Genomic DNA, 15675 nt, shown 5'->3' with positions numbered 1-15675 from the left:
CACTTGAAATATTCCTTTATAATTTCTCATTTATATACTCTAATAATATCAATTCCTTCAATGAATTAATTACAATTTTCAAAAAAGAAGCGACATCTCAGCAAAGACTAAAGCTGATCCCATGATTTTCTTCAGCTTAATTAATCTTAACAAAATACAAAATTTATCCGTGATATCAACGAAAGGACAATTTCATAATAACACTAGTAATAATAGAACTTGAGGACGAGCAATTGGATAGAACAACAAAACATATAAAAATATGATACTTACTGGTTTGGCTTGGCAGGACGGTTGAAAAGTCATTGGCGGCGGTAGCTTCCAGATGGCTAGTACATGCTGCCATCTTGCTGCTGTTTATGGATTCGATATCACAGTACCTAGCGTGCTCTGATCCTTCCCATTCCCCCTCCCCATACAGACTGCTTTCCCCTAATACTACTACATCCCCCTAAAATATAAAAGAAAAAGAAAAACATCAATTTATAAAATATAATGGTGATTTTATATGTCGTAGAAAAATGTCCCTTTGCTCTTTCAATGTAAAAACAATTTCAATTTAACGACGTTAAATAAATCACCTACCATGGAATTTTGTACGAAGGCATTTGTTTCTGTAGAAATCTCATGTGAACTAGAATTGTGTGGAAACATTGGGCTCAGTTCTTCTTTGGCAGGCAATGCATAGAAACCAAGATCTAAATAAAAATTATTCATCAACAGAATATATTATAACTTTCATATTCTAATAACATATCTCTTATTATTTTCCACGGTATATCATTATATGTATAATAGAATAATAATATACCAAAGCATTAATAGGAAACTTGCTAACCTCATAAATTATCACTATCAGTGCGCTCCCAGCTCCATGCCAGTAGAGATCTATAACAAATAATAAATTTATCAATGTGCGAGCTCCGATAATAAAACTTGTCTTGATATAATTAACTGACATAAGTATTACTTGCTAAAGTAGAAATAGATATGTCATAAATTCTTAAACCATATTATATTAAGAGGGATAAGAAGAGTCAAAGGTATTGAAATATTTAATAACATAAAAAAAGAAAAAAAAAAAAAAAAAAAGAAAGATATAGTAATGATAAACTTCTCCTATTATAGTTAAAAAAAAAAAAAAAAAGAAAAAAAAAAAAAGATATATGTACATATAAAAATATAAAATAACACTCTCGGACACGTATTGGAATCATTGAAAGTGTTTATTTGAAAGGATTTCTTATAAAGACGCCTGAAGATATAGAGATACCGTGTGCAGACCGTTGTTAAGAATGAGTATTGTATGTATATCCTTCTTAAGAAATACCCTACGCGATACACGCACACGCATACACACACACATATACTTGTACTTTTCACGATAGAGAAAACTTAAAAAAAAAAAAAGAAAAAAACACAGAAATAGTAAAGAAAGAAAGCAAGAAAAATACCTCTCCAGGCAAGATACTCGAAAGGAGAGAGAGGGGGATATACTATGTACGACTAACACACACCACACACATACACATACATACACACACACACACACACACACACACCTCCCACTTTTCGTCCGTGCGCAAAAAGGTTAGATAACGTCGTTCTGAGCTCGGAAAAATAACTCTCCGGCATTTCGCTCGTCCCCGCTCCGTTCACCGCTGCGCGACACGCGCGTTTTCGATCGGCGCGCCGCGTAAGAATTAAGAGAATAAAGATACTCGAAATGATGCGTTACATGCGTTGTGTAGAGTAAGAGAGAAATAGTAGTAGTAGTAGTAGTGTAGTAATAGTAGTAGTGTAGTATAAAAGTAGTGTAGTGTTAGAAGTAGTAATGTAATAATGTATTATAGTGTAGTGTAACATAGTAGTAGCATAGTATGTGCATATATATATATACATATATACACACACACATAGCCATATATATTATCATCTGGAAAGAGCACGGAAAATGGAAAGGGAAATAATAGATAGATAGATAGATAGATAGATAGATAGATAGATAGATAGACAGATAGATAGAAAGAAAGAAAGAAAGAAAGAAAGAAAGAAAGAATGAGAGAAAGAAAGAGAGAGAGAGGCAGAAAGATACGACGACTTACTTAGCTTCGGCCCACGAAGAACAAATCAGTCTACGCGAAGCTATTTTGCTAACGCACGGAATAGCAGAGCGCGTACTCGCTCGCTAGTAGTGACTCTTCCTACGAGCGACCATCCTCCCCTGGCGTACGGGAGCGATCTGCACAGGATCGCGTTCACATTCGTGCAAACGCCAGACTACGAGAGTATCGTTCACATTGACGCAACACGGCAGCACCACGACGGACCACGACCACCACGACCACCACCACCACGACGACGACGACGACGACGGCGACGACGACGACGACGACGACGGCGGTGGTGACGACGACGACGACGACGACGACGACGACGACGATGGAGGTGGCGACGACGACGACGACGACGACGACGATGATGATCGCCAAAGCAGCGGTGGCGACACCCGCGGCGACACCCGTGTGACGACGGTCATTGAAAACCAGGGAAATCTAACGATACTATTTATAGGAAGAGAGAGAAAGAGAGGGTGGAGGGAGGGAGAACGGTACGATCGCGAGAGGGGAAATGATCGCATTTAATACAAATGATATTTCGATAAATAAAATCAAAGATAGAAAATTTCAAATGTAATTTAGACACCTAACCTCGTCGTCATTTCTTTCTTTCTTTCTTTCGTACTTTCTTTCTTTCTTTCTTTTTTTCTCTATTTTTATTTTTCTTCTCCTTCTTTTAATCTTACCTCTCTGTTCGATCAAACGACGAAGAGGAGGTGGAGGAGGAGGAAGAGGATGAGCTGTGCTATTGTACGTACGTACGATATTCGTTGCGGCCATTTTTGAATTTCACAAGAGTAGTAATACTCGTAGGAATAATTCATTTTATACTTTGAACGCATAGAAATTAATATTTAAATAATAAAGTGAGGATACGAAACTTTCGAGAATGAAAACTTTATAATATGGAAAGATAAAATATTCTATGATTATTATTATTGTTGTTGTTGTTGTTGTTGTTGTTGTTATTGTTGTTGTTATTGTTGTTGTTATTATCGCGTGGTAGTTACTAATAAGAGTGATCTCAGGAGATCATTGGATAACTGAATTGTTGTTACTTCCAATATTTAACATTCCATTTCGTTCCTCGTGCAAATAGAAATCCCTCTTTCCCACCATTCTCCGTCCCACAGGCCCATTCAAAAATTTGTAAATCGATTTAGTTTTTGTGCTAAAAAAAAAACATAAAAAAAAAAGAAAAGAAGAAAAAGTACGAAAGAAGATTTGATGAAAGGTTATAAATAAAAAAATAATAATAATATTAATAATATTAATATTAATATTAATATTAATATTAATAATATTAATATTAATAATAATAATAATAATAATAATAATAATAATAATAAAAGGAAAAGAAAAAATAGAAAAGATGCAGGAAGTTTGAATTTTCGCTATTTCTTCGTTCTTATGGAACAGGAACGCATGCAATCTTCTAGCTCGTCGTGTCGGTCGACTCCTCTCTCTCTCTCTCTCTCTCTCTCTTTCTCTCACTCTCTCTCTCTCACTCACTCAACATCAGCGAATCAGCCAATCGGCGATTCGCTGCGCCGTGCCGCCTTTCGATTCCACGACGACGACGACAACTACGACAACTACGTCGACGACGATACGACGATGAGACTACGACTACGATAGAGTCGATCTTTTTCGCATGTTCCGAAAAAAATCTCAAAGCCCTCCTTTCTTCTCTCCTCTTCCCATCGTTCTTTCCTTTTCTCCTATTACTACTCCTCATCGTCCTCTAGGAAAACGACGCTTTCAACGATGAGTACGGCTGGTGCGCCGTAAGCCTGTATTTTAAATGCGACATTTGCGAGTATCAGAAATTATTGATCTGCCAGATATACGCGTGCGTGTGTTCTCTCTCTCTCTCTCTCTCTCTCTGTACGCGTGAGAGAGAAAGAGAGGAGGATAGAAAGACAGAGAGAGAGATAGAGAAAGAGAGAGAGAGAGAGAGGGATAGAATGTGTAAGTCAGTGTACGCGCGCGCGCAAGTGAGAGAGAGAGAGAGAGAGAGAGAGAGAGAGAGAGAGAGAGAGAGAGAGAGAGAGCCATTGCATGTATATACGTGGCAGCTAGGAGGCAGCGAGCGAGCGAGCGAGCGAGCGCGCGCTGTTCCCTCTGGCGCACGTCTGCCCTTTTATAACTTCGCGAATAAGTCTTCTTCCCTTCCTAGTTCGTGAAAACAAAAACAAAGAAGAAAAACAAAAGAAAAAAAAATTATCTTTACGAGATTTAACATTTTACTAGGCCCCCATTTTACAAGTTTTTCTTCGTTTATATTATATTAAAACTCGGTTTAATTGCATTTAATAATCAGAATATATGTATACATAGGTACATATATATACATATATATATATATATATATATATATATATATATATATATGTGACTATATCTTTCAATGATCATATTGCATTCCAACGATATGTTACAGTCCAGGAAGAGAAAGAGAGGATATAAGAGAACTGCAAAACATTGTAAAAATTTCATCGAACGTTTCGCTTATAAAATATTAATCAAAGAGAATATGGATCGTTACAACGATACGCAATTTGATTATCGCATAGGTTAGAAATCCTCTCCTCCCATCGGAGTAATAATAATAATAAAGTATAACGATTGATTCGCATTATAAATATCTACAGATTAAACTTTAATATAAATCCTATTAAATATGTTTCAACGATAATAATTAAAAAGTTGATCGTTGATTGTTTATCAACGAGAAGAAATAAATAGATTTTAATAATATGAATGAAGTAATAGTTAATTCACGTTTTAAAAGTTTTTCATATAGCTTTTTACATTTTTATGATCATAGTTGTGACCTACGATGAACGCACACCGTCCGTATAGAATTATAGGACAATGATGATGATGATGATGATGATGATGATGATGATGATGATGATGATGATGATGATGATGACAACGACGATGTTGATGACGATGATGATGATGATGATGATAATGAAGAGAGAATCGATTGCATCTACGAAGGCAGGGATCCATTATAAAGGCAACCTGTCAATTATGAAGAGAGCGGAAGTTCAGGAAGGCGTATTATCTAACTCGATGCAACCATCGTACGGAAGTAGCTTCGTAGAGAGCCCATAGCTCTCTTCCTAACCTTACTCTTCTCCTCCTTCTCCTTCTCTAACCTCTCTTCACCCTCTATACACACCCCAACTACTATATAACTAGCTCCTCTTCTTCTCCTTCTCCTTTTCTTTTCTTCTCTTCTTCTTCTTCTCCTTCTTCTTTTTCTATTTTGTCTATATTAATTTTATTATTTCATTGATATATAAAAGTTTCTATCATTTTTAAAACAAACGTCAGAGTTTAGGTATGCAAGAAACGAAAGATGCAACGACGTCTCTTATGCTTAGCCAGCGTTCCCCGGCAATGTATCGGGTGTGTTCGTTTCAAGGACGACACAACGGTACCTTCTCGGCTTTCAAAGGAGTGAGATAGAGACAGAAACACACACACCAGCAGACAGAGAGAGAGACAGAGAGAAAGAGAGAGAGAGGAGAGAGACATATACAGAAAGATGAAAAGAGAGAAGGGAGGGGAGAGAAGTTCGCAAAATCTTTCCAAGTGAATTCATTAACAATAAAAATTCAAGATATTCTCTTGTTACAGTATAAATTACAAAGAGATCCATTTCTGGAATATACAGCAAATGTTGGCTCTTGGCACGAATCCTAAATCGCATCGATGAAGAAACTAAGTTGTTACTTTGTATTTACCTTGGTAAGCGTGGCGAAAGAGAGAGAGAGAGAGAGAGAGAGAGAGAAAGAGAGAGAGAAAGAGAGAGAAAGAGAGAGACCTTCGTATAACCAAGCGGACGCGGGAGGTAAGGTAGGGAGACTCCGTTCACAGCTCTCCAAGATGCTGTCGTTTATGACGCGGGAAAACCTGCGTGACCAGATAGTCTATCTCTTCACCGTGAAGGAGTTCAATTGCCCGAGAGGAACGACAGAAAGAAAGAAATAGCGGACTGAATATTACACACACACAATCACACACAGGTACACGCACATACACAATCGCCATGAAGTTGCCCGAGTAACAAAGCCTTATATGATTGGTTAATCCGTGGAAAGCGCGAATTTTGAATGAAATATTTGCTTTCGATTCGTTTGTACATCGATTAAAACTTGATATTACGCGGCGAATTGATCTTATAATTCGTAGAAATATCTTATTCGTGAAATGACGAAATTGAATGCCACGATGAAATTGTAAAACAAAATGATCAACCAAAATCTTTGAAAAGATGGGGAAATTTTGAAATCTTCGTTTTTCATTCGTTCATTGAATTCAAATTTTAAATCAAATCGAATTGATTTTATTTGTTATAAATAATAATACAAGAAATAACGAACTACTATATACTATATACTATTATGTTGAAGTACCTGAAAAACGAAGCTCCATGATTGGTCAGACCAAAAATCTCTTCAAAAAAAGAGAAAGAGAAAGAAAAAGAGAAAGAGAGAGAGAGAGAGAGAGAGAAACTCAATTTTTGAAATGTACCTTTCGGAATGAATTTTCCTTCTTTTGATTCATAAAAATAATAAAAGAAATGACAGACCAAATACATATATAAGAAAGAAGTATAATTAATAAGAGAAATAATGTTTTAAATACTATTACCATATAAATTATCGAAATAACGAATCTTACGATTGGTCAATCCGAAACGCACAAAAAGAGCGCGAGTTTTGAAATCTTATTACTCCCAAAAAAATATTCCTTTTGATCTTAAAAATAATGCGAGAAACAGAGAATTGATATATTTATATAAAAGAAAAGTATAATATAGAAACTGAAATATACGAACTCTAACAATAAGGAACAATATTAAATTAAAATAATAATAATAATAATATAATAAAAAATAACCGTAAACATCACCGTCATGAAATTATTTCGTAACCAAAAAAAAGGACCATAGAAAAAAAAAAAGAAAAAAAAAAGGAAGAAACCAAATTTTTTCACAAAATTTTCCTTCCAATAATAAATTCTCTCGACTATGCAAATTCTTGATACTCATATAAAAAAAACAAAGCTGCGGAGTCAAGCATATATATATATATATATATATATATGCATAGACATTTATCGTTATATTATACATACTACATACGATGATGGTGTCCGGTATTCTGAAGGTCGAAGTTGTTCAACTGGATTTCGATTTTATTTTACGATCGGTCAATTTGAAGTCGAGTCGACTTAAATCATTTCGATAGATCGATCTATCGAAAGTAACGAATAATATCAAATCTTTCGTGTAGACATAACCAATACAAATACGAACTCAAACACAAACACGAACATACAGAGTAAAATATTATCAGAGAGAAAGAGAGGAAGAGAATTTAGGAATAGAGAAGATACTTCCATTATCGAATATGTCTTTCGACCTAGGTCAAGGTGTAGGAACGAAGAAGACTCGTCAAACACGTTGTCTCTATCCTAACTACGTAGATATATATATATATATATATATATATATATACATATTGTCTAGAAGATATAGAATCATCAACTACATAAAGCAAGTTAAGTTTTATAAAATCGTTACCCTGTTAGAAACACACCTTGACAATGGTGGAGTAGGAAGGAAGATAATCCTTGCTATTCAAATGAACGATGCGAATCAGATATTTGGCAGTTCATGTTGGCAGAGGATAATTTCAAACAAACGTGCGTGTCATCTATTCTCGTATTATTCTCATATATATATATATATATGTGTGTGTGTGTGTGTGTGTGTATGTGTCCACAAATACGAGATTATTCCTCTCTCTTAACGAGTAAAAACGTCAGCATGTCACTTGAGACAAGAGACCAAAGAACGACGAGTAACGTCAAATGTTCTCTCTCTATCTCTCTCTCTCTCTCTCTCTACGTACGCTTATGTGTACTATATATAGAATAATACATACTTGTAGATACTAGATTGGCATTGTCGATAAAAAGGTGCAACGACGTTGGACAAATACTATTAGAATCTAACGACTGCCAATAATAAGAGAGAGAGAGAGGGAGAGAGAAAGAGAGACGAATGGAAAGAAATAGAAAACACTTGATTAACAAGAATGATGATGACGATGATGATAATAATAATACCAAGAATTTATTGTTACAGAATGACGCGCATATATAAAATTATGTTACTTAAATTTCACGAAATATGAAAACGTATGTTTGTTGGAAATTTTCAAAAATTTTGTAAACTCCATTTTCATTTCATTTTTTCTTTTCTTCTTTTTCTTCGTCCTCCTCGTTTCATATTCTTCGTTAATAGCAATGAAATAAAATGATAAATCATAAAACTACTGCTAAACTAGTAGTGAAGTTTCTGATTTCAGGGGTTAAAATAGATGGTGATGATGGTGTTGGTGGTGGTGGTTATGGTGGTTAACTTCTGTAAACATTGGCTTATACCACGATTAATCACGTGGTTGATATGTTTGTATGTGTTACCTATATGCATCCCCTGGTAATTCATCTGAAGCTTTTGAAAATACTTCCTATCAAAATATGTTTCATTTCTTTTTTTTTTTTCTTCTTTTTTTTCTTTTTGCGATTACCTTTAACAATTTGATCGATGAAAGAAAAGAAAATGAAGATGACGCGGAGAAGAAAAAAAAAAAAAAGAAAAAAAAAAGAAAAAAGAAAAGAATATGAAAAAATAGAAGAACAAGAAGAAGGGAATTGTGTAAAAAATTTTATATAAAAATTTTTAATTGATTAACGTAGTAATTTTATAGGAAAAGCAATAATACAAATATATATATATATATATATATATATATATATGTTGTTCAAAGACAAATAAGTAAGGTTATTGTCGACTTTTAAGTATTATTAGTACTTAAATAATGAAACGTCGATGATCAGAATGTAATATTATTGTTGGCGTAAAATGGATTTCATTTGTAACACACAAGTTTCTTAGCTAACTTACACCGAACTCTCTCTCGTCGACGATCAATAAGACAAGCTCTCTCTCTCTCTCTCTCTCTCTCTCTCTCTCTCTCTCTCTCTCTCTCTCTCTCTCTCTGTCTTTCTCTTTCTTGGTGTCGACGGAACTCTACAGGCGTAATTCTCGAGCGATAACATGACCCAGGTATATAAAATGATATCAAACGATTATACCGATTTATTTCGATGTAAATTGAAATATTTGGAAAAAAAGAAAAAAAAAAAAGTAAAAAAAATGTTTAATAAAAAAGAAAGGATAAAAGAGAGAGAGAGAGAGAGAGAGAGAAAGAGAGAAAAAAAGGAAAAAAAAAGGAGAAGGAAAAAGGAAAAAAAAAAAAAGCAAAATGTAAATCTATTTTAAGTCATCGGCCATTACAAATTGAAATTATTATCACGTAGTGATAATAAATTAATCATTGATATCATTCTATTCCGGATAACGACGTTTAATGTATGTACATATTTTCTACAATGTGTCTACTCTCTTGCTAGTTGGTTAGAGTACACACGGAAGCATTTCAAGACCCGGTGACCTCGTTTTCCTAACTACCGTCTTACATTCGAGGAGCCATTTCAAGTCGCAACAAATTATATTAGCTGCGTCGAAATCATTTTATTTTAAGGATACAGATATAGACAGTAGAGTGATAAAGGATTAAAAAAGAAAAAGGCGGGGAAAAAAAAAAGGTTAAAAAAATAAAAAAAGAAAGACAGGGGCTGGCAGGCAGGCAGGCAGGCAGGGAAGGGGGGAAGGAAGAAAAGAATTAGAGAAAGGAAAAAAGTATAGGCAAAAAAAAAAAAAAAAGAAAAAAAATGTACGACATCCCCGATGATAACGAGAAATAATAATATACGTAGTATTACGGACGGAAAGTTGCTAAGTGTTTTCTAGTTTTTTTTTTTTTCTTTTTTTTTCTCTCTTTATCCTTTTGTTTTTTTTTTCTTTTTTTAAATATTCCTTCGAGACTTTTTAAGCTAATTTCTCTTTCTCTATCTTCTTCCTTTTTTTTTTTCTATGTAAAACTAGATACCTCAAGTCCAAGAACTTTCGACCCATGGGGTGAAAAGTTTCAATCATTATGACGATTTCACTAGCAGAATTTCTTTTTTCCTCCCTCTCTCTCTCTCTCTCTTTCTTTTTTCTTTCCTTTTTTCTTCAATTGATCTATTCTACCATTTTAGATCATGATAAAATAATTTTCAAAGGACTCATCAATTATTCTTCTCTCATCATCGTTATAGTCTATCTAGCTACCAGAGACTATAGTTTTCAAGCATCCCCAACGCGTTGCTCTCTCTCTCTCTCTCTCTCTCTCTCTCTCTCTCTCTCTCTCTCTCTCTCTCTCTCTCTCTCTCTCTCTCGTATGGCAAGGTTGGAAAGGCCGATTACTTCAGCCCCATTATAACCTTTTTGAAGGGAATAATATCATTACCCTTGGCTCGAGAGTAATACGCTTAAGTGTTCGCTTAAACGTTCATTTTCACGTAAAATAGACGAGAGAAGAACGTGTATGTGCTTCTTTCAAAGATGCCCGAAGAAATTGATATTAAATTGGAGCCTCGAGTGATGCAAAAAGGAGGAAAAGAAAAAAAGGGGAAAAAAAGAAGAAAAAGGGGGAAAAAAAAGAGAAAGAAAATGAAGAGAAAAAATTTTTTAATAAAAAAGAAAAGGAGAGAATAAGACTCTCCTCCAAAAAAAAAAAAAAAAAAAAAAAAAAAAAAAAAAAAAAAAAATCCAAGAAATAATTGGATTTAGGGTGGACGGAGAATCGACGACATTAATGCTCGAATGAAAGAATACGAATAACACGTCATTGATAATTAAATGGTACGGGAGAGAGAGAGGGAGAGAGAGAGAGAGAGAGAGAGAGAGGGAGGGAGAGAGAGAGAGAAAGAGAGAGAAAGAGGAAGAGAGAGAGACATTTGTACGTGTGCACCTACGAACAATATATATATATACACACACATCAATGCACGAATACACGCATACACACATAAAGAGAGAGAGAGAGAGAAAGAGAGAGAGAGAGACAAGTGTGTACGATCACAAACTAATGTTGAAGAGTGTGCTTCGACATCTACGTATTCGTACGTATATGTACATATATATATATACATATATGTTTGTATATAGATATCACGATGTATGTGTGTGTATAATATCGAGTGTCGCGTGCGCGTAAAGAGATTTGACGTGTGTGTACGCGGAGTACCGGTCTATATATACGTTGTAGCTTGGCAACAAGCAGTCAGCGAGTTGCGGGGCAAGGTCGACCCTCTCTCTCCCCTAACTATTTTATCCCAGACATATATTTGTTACGAAACTCTTGTATATAACTACTGCGGTAGAGCGCGCAACACATAGCTTAAGCGCGTTTATTCGAATGTAGCGTAGTTAAAAACCTACGGCAATATGGCAAATTACCATTCGATTCTAATTCATATAGAAATACTATTTCCTATTGTTTCATATATGTATACATATATATATATATATATATTTACATTGAACGGTTCAGAATACGATTATTTCTTTGGAAAAAAAAAAAAAAAAAGAAAAAGTAGAGACAGGGATAGAAATGAGGAGAAGGGAAAGGAGGGAGAAACTATCTTGCTCGCCATCTTGAAAAAAGAAAAAAAGAAAGTAGAAAAAAAAAGAAAGACATAATCGAAAGAACAAAAATAAGTAAATCCAAATATCTTATTCGATATCTTATTCATGACATCTAGTTTTTTCTTTTTAAATTTTATATATATATATATATATATATATATATATATATATATATATATGAGAGAGAGAGAGATAAGTACTACATTTCTTCGTTTTGAAATAGAAATAACAATAACGAAAATAAATAGAGATAAATATTAGACAACTTATTTGTAACATTGTCTAGTATCTTTCTTTTGTAAATTTGCTCAAAATATGTGTCCTATGTATTAATAAATATCTTAAAAGAGAGAGAGAGAGAGAGAGAGAGAGAGAGAGAATTATTGTTTGAAAAATTGAAATAGAAGTAAAAAAATGATAAAAAATAATCAACTATAATATTAAATATCGCATATATCATAAGATTTATTGTTTTAAACTAAAAATATCTATCCTGTTTACTAGCATATGATTATGCTTGCATCTATTTACAGTTGCATTTATTTATAGTTAATATTTTACTACACATTGAATATATAGTATATAGATATATATAATATATATTATGTAATATTCATATATATGTATATATCATATACATATATATCGACTTATGTAATATACGCAACACTTTTGTTTAATTATGTTCAACTTTTTATCATACACGTCACTGATAAAAGAAATATTAACATTATCTCATTTCGTTTTGTTTTGTTATTTTTTCGTTTACTTTTATTAGTAATCCTGTAGTATCGACGAGGAGCTGTCGTTGATGTTGTAATACTTAACGTATTACGGAAGGATTTGATCGATTTTAATCGCATTTCTCTCTAGCGGTCGGTAGTATTCTCTCGAATGCCGCCTTCTCGTAAATACTAATACTATATATATATATATGTATATACATCAACATAAATACACTGAGTCCGTGTATCTTCTTCTTTTGTGCGTGTCTATTTGTGTCGCTCGATCATCGTTTACGTATGCGATCGTAGAGAGAGAAGAGAGAGAGAGAGAGCGAGAGAGAGAGAGAGAGAGAGAGATGCATATACTAAACTAAAAACACATACGCATATACACATACACTTATGTGCTACACTTTTTAGTCAAAAATAATGCTATTTATAAAGTGTACCAAGTAAGTATCGGTCCGACGGTAGTATGCAAGTTCCATATTGCATACCATGATGCATACGATGAGTGTGTTGTTATTCCTTGTTTTTCTCTCTCTCTCTCTCTCTCTCTCTTTTTTTTTTTTTTTTTTTTTTTTTTTTAAATAGAAATTGGACGGACATGGTAGTTTTAAACCTACCAATAAACAAAATTGAAAATATAAACTTTTTCCTTGGTAATAAATTTGTATTATACAGAGAGAAAGAGAGAAAGAGAAAGAGAGACAGAGAGAGAGAGTTTACTGTATTATAGATTAATATATAATATATAAAATATAATATATAATATATAATGTATATATATATATATATAAAATTATTTGTTGGTATCTAACTTTTGCAGTACTTTTCTCTTTTTTCTTTTTTCTCTCAAAGTTAACTGTAATATCATGTAATCACTCTAAAGCGATCACGCAACAATTTTTTTACCGTTTCATATAACTATTTTGAGATAGAATTATTTTTCTTTTCATTTCTCTTCTCTCTCTTTCTCTCCCCCTATTTTTTTCTCTGTTTCTTTTTCTTTCCTCCATATTATCTTTTTATATATTCCCTTTTATAAATTATCCTTTTATATATAGACATATAATACTGATCTTTATACTATATACTTTTATAATATATTTAAATTTAATTATACATATATTTATATTCTTTTTTGGAAAAGAAAAATATATACATATATATATATATATATTATATAAAGTATTGATCTATATTATACTTTTATATTATATTATATCTTATATGAACTTATATGTATGAATAAATAATATAAGATATATTATATATATGAAAACAAATAGATAAATAAATAAATAAAAAAAAAATATATATATATATACACACACACACATATACATAATAAGTAAAAAAGAAAGTCGATATTGTTAGTAATAATGCATTGCCAAATACAGTTGATGTATTTATGGGCATACAAAAGAAGGTTACTTTTACTAAGAAGAAAAGCGACGGGCGTTGACACTTGACCCCTATTTATCGGTATGCCGGAAAGAACGATAAATTCGTAAATAATCCATTTCAAAGCTAAACATAGTAATACCGCATATACTCACACAAATAAAAATATAAACCCACATACGTACACACACACACATACGCATCTACTTCATTATAAATCTCTATATAATAATAAAAATTCAAAGGGAAAAAGAAAAAAAAAAAAATAAAGAAAACAAAAAAAAAAGGAAAAAAAAAATTCCCGCTATTTTAACGAACACCGTTTATTCATTATCGCAATTGATTGATTGATTGATTGATTGATTCGAGATTACGATAGAATCGTGTGTTTGGAAAGAGAAAAAATGAAAAAAGAAAAAAAAAAAATTACCAACGATTAGATTGATTGTACGATAAAAAAGAAAAAAAAAAAAAAAAGATAAAAGGGTAAAAAGTAAAAAAAAAAAAAAATAAAATAAATAAAGAGGAAAGGAAAAAGAAAAGAATAAAAATAATGATATGATGATAAATCGATACAATGAAATTCGTACGTGATAATATATAATAAACAATATTCATTTTGTAATATTATAGTAGTCAAGATTTGATATTATCAATAAAGATCATACTCTCTCTCTTCTCTCTCTCTTTCTCTTTTCTCTCTGTCTTCATTTACATCAAGATTACTTGTTACAGCATATTCGATTTATCATTCGAATCTAAACTCTACCTGGAAGTGACGTGTTATAGATAAGAAATACATAATGTTGATTTCATATATAGCTTCCAATTTCCTTCCTTATCAATGGAATCACTTCCTATATATAAGTATATATATATATATATATATATATATATATATATATATATAAGTTTTAATCAATAAAAATAGTTTAGGTTATATATATATAATTAATATATTAATATATATATATATATTATTGCCAATGAATAATTATATACTATATAACAATATATTATACACACATACATTATATATTATATTATATTTATATTATATATATATATTTATATATACATATATAACCTAAAATATTTTTATTCATTGAAAATAATATATTAATTAAAATAAATTTTAAAGAACCACATAAACAATATGTTATTTCTAATAACGATCTAATATACAAATGTCATTGTAAAATCAGATTTGTATTTTTATAGTCATCTATCTACCTATCTATCTATTTATGTCTGTCTGTCTGTCTATCTGTCTGTTTCTCCCTCTCTCTCTCTCGCTCTCTCTCTCTCTTTCTCTCTCTGTCTTTCTCTTTCCTTCTCTCTCATATGAGTATTCGTTTAATACGATGGTATGCCTGTCACTTTCGCTCCTACATATATATTCATGTACATACATACATACGAACACATATATATATATGTATGTATGTATGTATGTATGTATGTATGAATGTATATAACGCACAATGTAAGTCGCATTTTTATAAAAATGATGCTCTAATCGAAACTATAGATATTCCAAACATTTCTAACGCTCGATATTCATCGTCGTTTCGTTATTTAACAAAATTAAATATTCTTTTAACGTGGTAGAGACAGTTGTTAGATAGTAAGTTAGACATGCATTTCCCTTTAAGGTCAAACGCTCATATATCAATATGGAAGTATAAGTACTTGCCGTTGTAATAAAAATCAAATCGCATAGAGTGCATAGTTTAAGAGTTTTAAAAACATCTTACGTAAGTTACTGGGTCCTACGTTTTCTATTTCAACGCCATAC

The 15675-nt window shown here is 32.3% G+C and overlaps 1 protein-coding gene and 1 long non-coding RNA gene across 11 annotated transcripts in view; one reads left to right on the top strand and one right to left on the bottom strand.

Annotated features, from left to right (window-relative positions):
- gw (trinucleotide repeat containing adaptor protein gawky) overlaps positions 1–15675 on the bottom strand; it is a 63415-nt gene that overhangs the window by 47153 nt on the left and 587 nt on the right. For 9 of the 10 annotated variants that reach the window (XM_085663333.1, XM_035871741.2, XM_085663334.1 and 6 more), the window contains exons 2-4: positions 839–888; positions 586–698; positions 274–451 (exon numbers count right to left, since the gene is read on the bottom strand). In XM_085663333.1, coding sequence (XP_085519459.1) covers positions 274–451; positions 586–654 — 247 coding nt within the window. In that variant the 5' untranslated portion in view covers positions 655–698; positions 839–888. Of the gene's footprint in view, positions 1–273; positions 452–585; positions 699–838; positions 889–2105; positions 2550–15675 lie in introns of those variants that run through there. The other variant, XM_085663327.1, reaches the window with a different exon arrangement.
- Positions 4539–8814, top strand: LOC146872312 (uncharacterized). Its single transcript, XR_014983447.1, has 3 exons — positions 4539–4696; positions 4951–5885; positions 8096–8814. It is a non-coding gene; the product is annotated as an uncharacterized LOC146872312 (long non-coding RNA).

The sequence above is a fragment of the Vespa mandarinia genome, chromosome 21, assembly GCF_050613455.1.
Source record: "Vespa mandarinia isolate Hongniang chromosome 21, ASM5061345v1, whole genome shotgun sequence".
Lineage (NCBI taxonomy): Eukaryota > Metazoa > Arthropoda > Insecta > Hymenoptera > Vespidae > Vespa > Vespa mandarinia.
The sequence above is the reverse complement of the archived record's forward strand: the minus strand, read 5'-3'. Positions and strand labels throughout refer to the sequence as shown.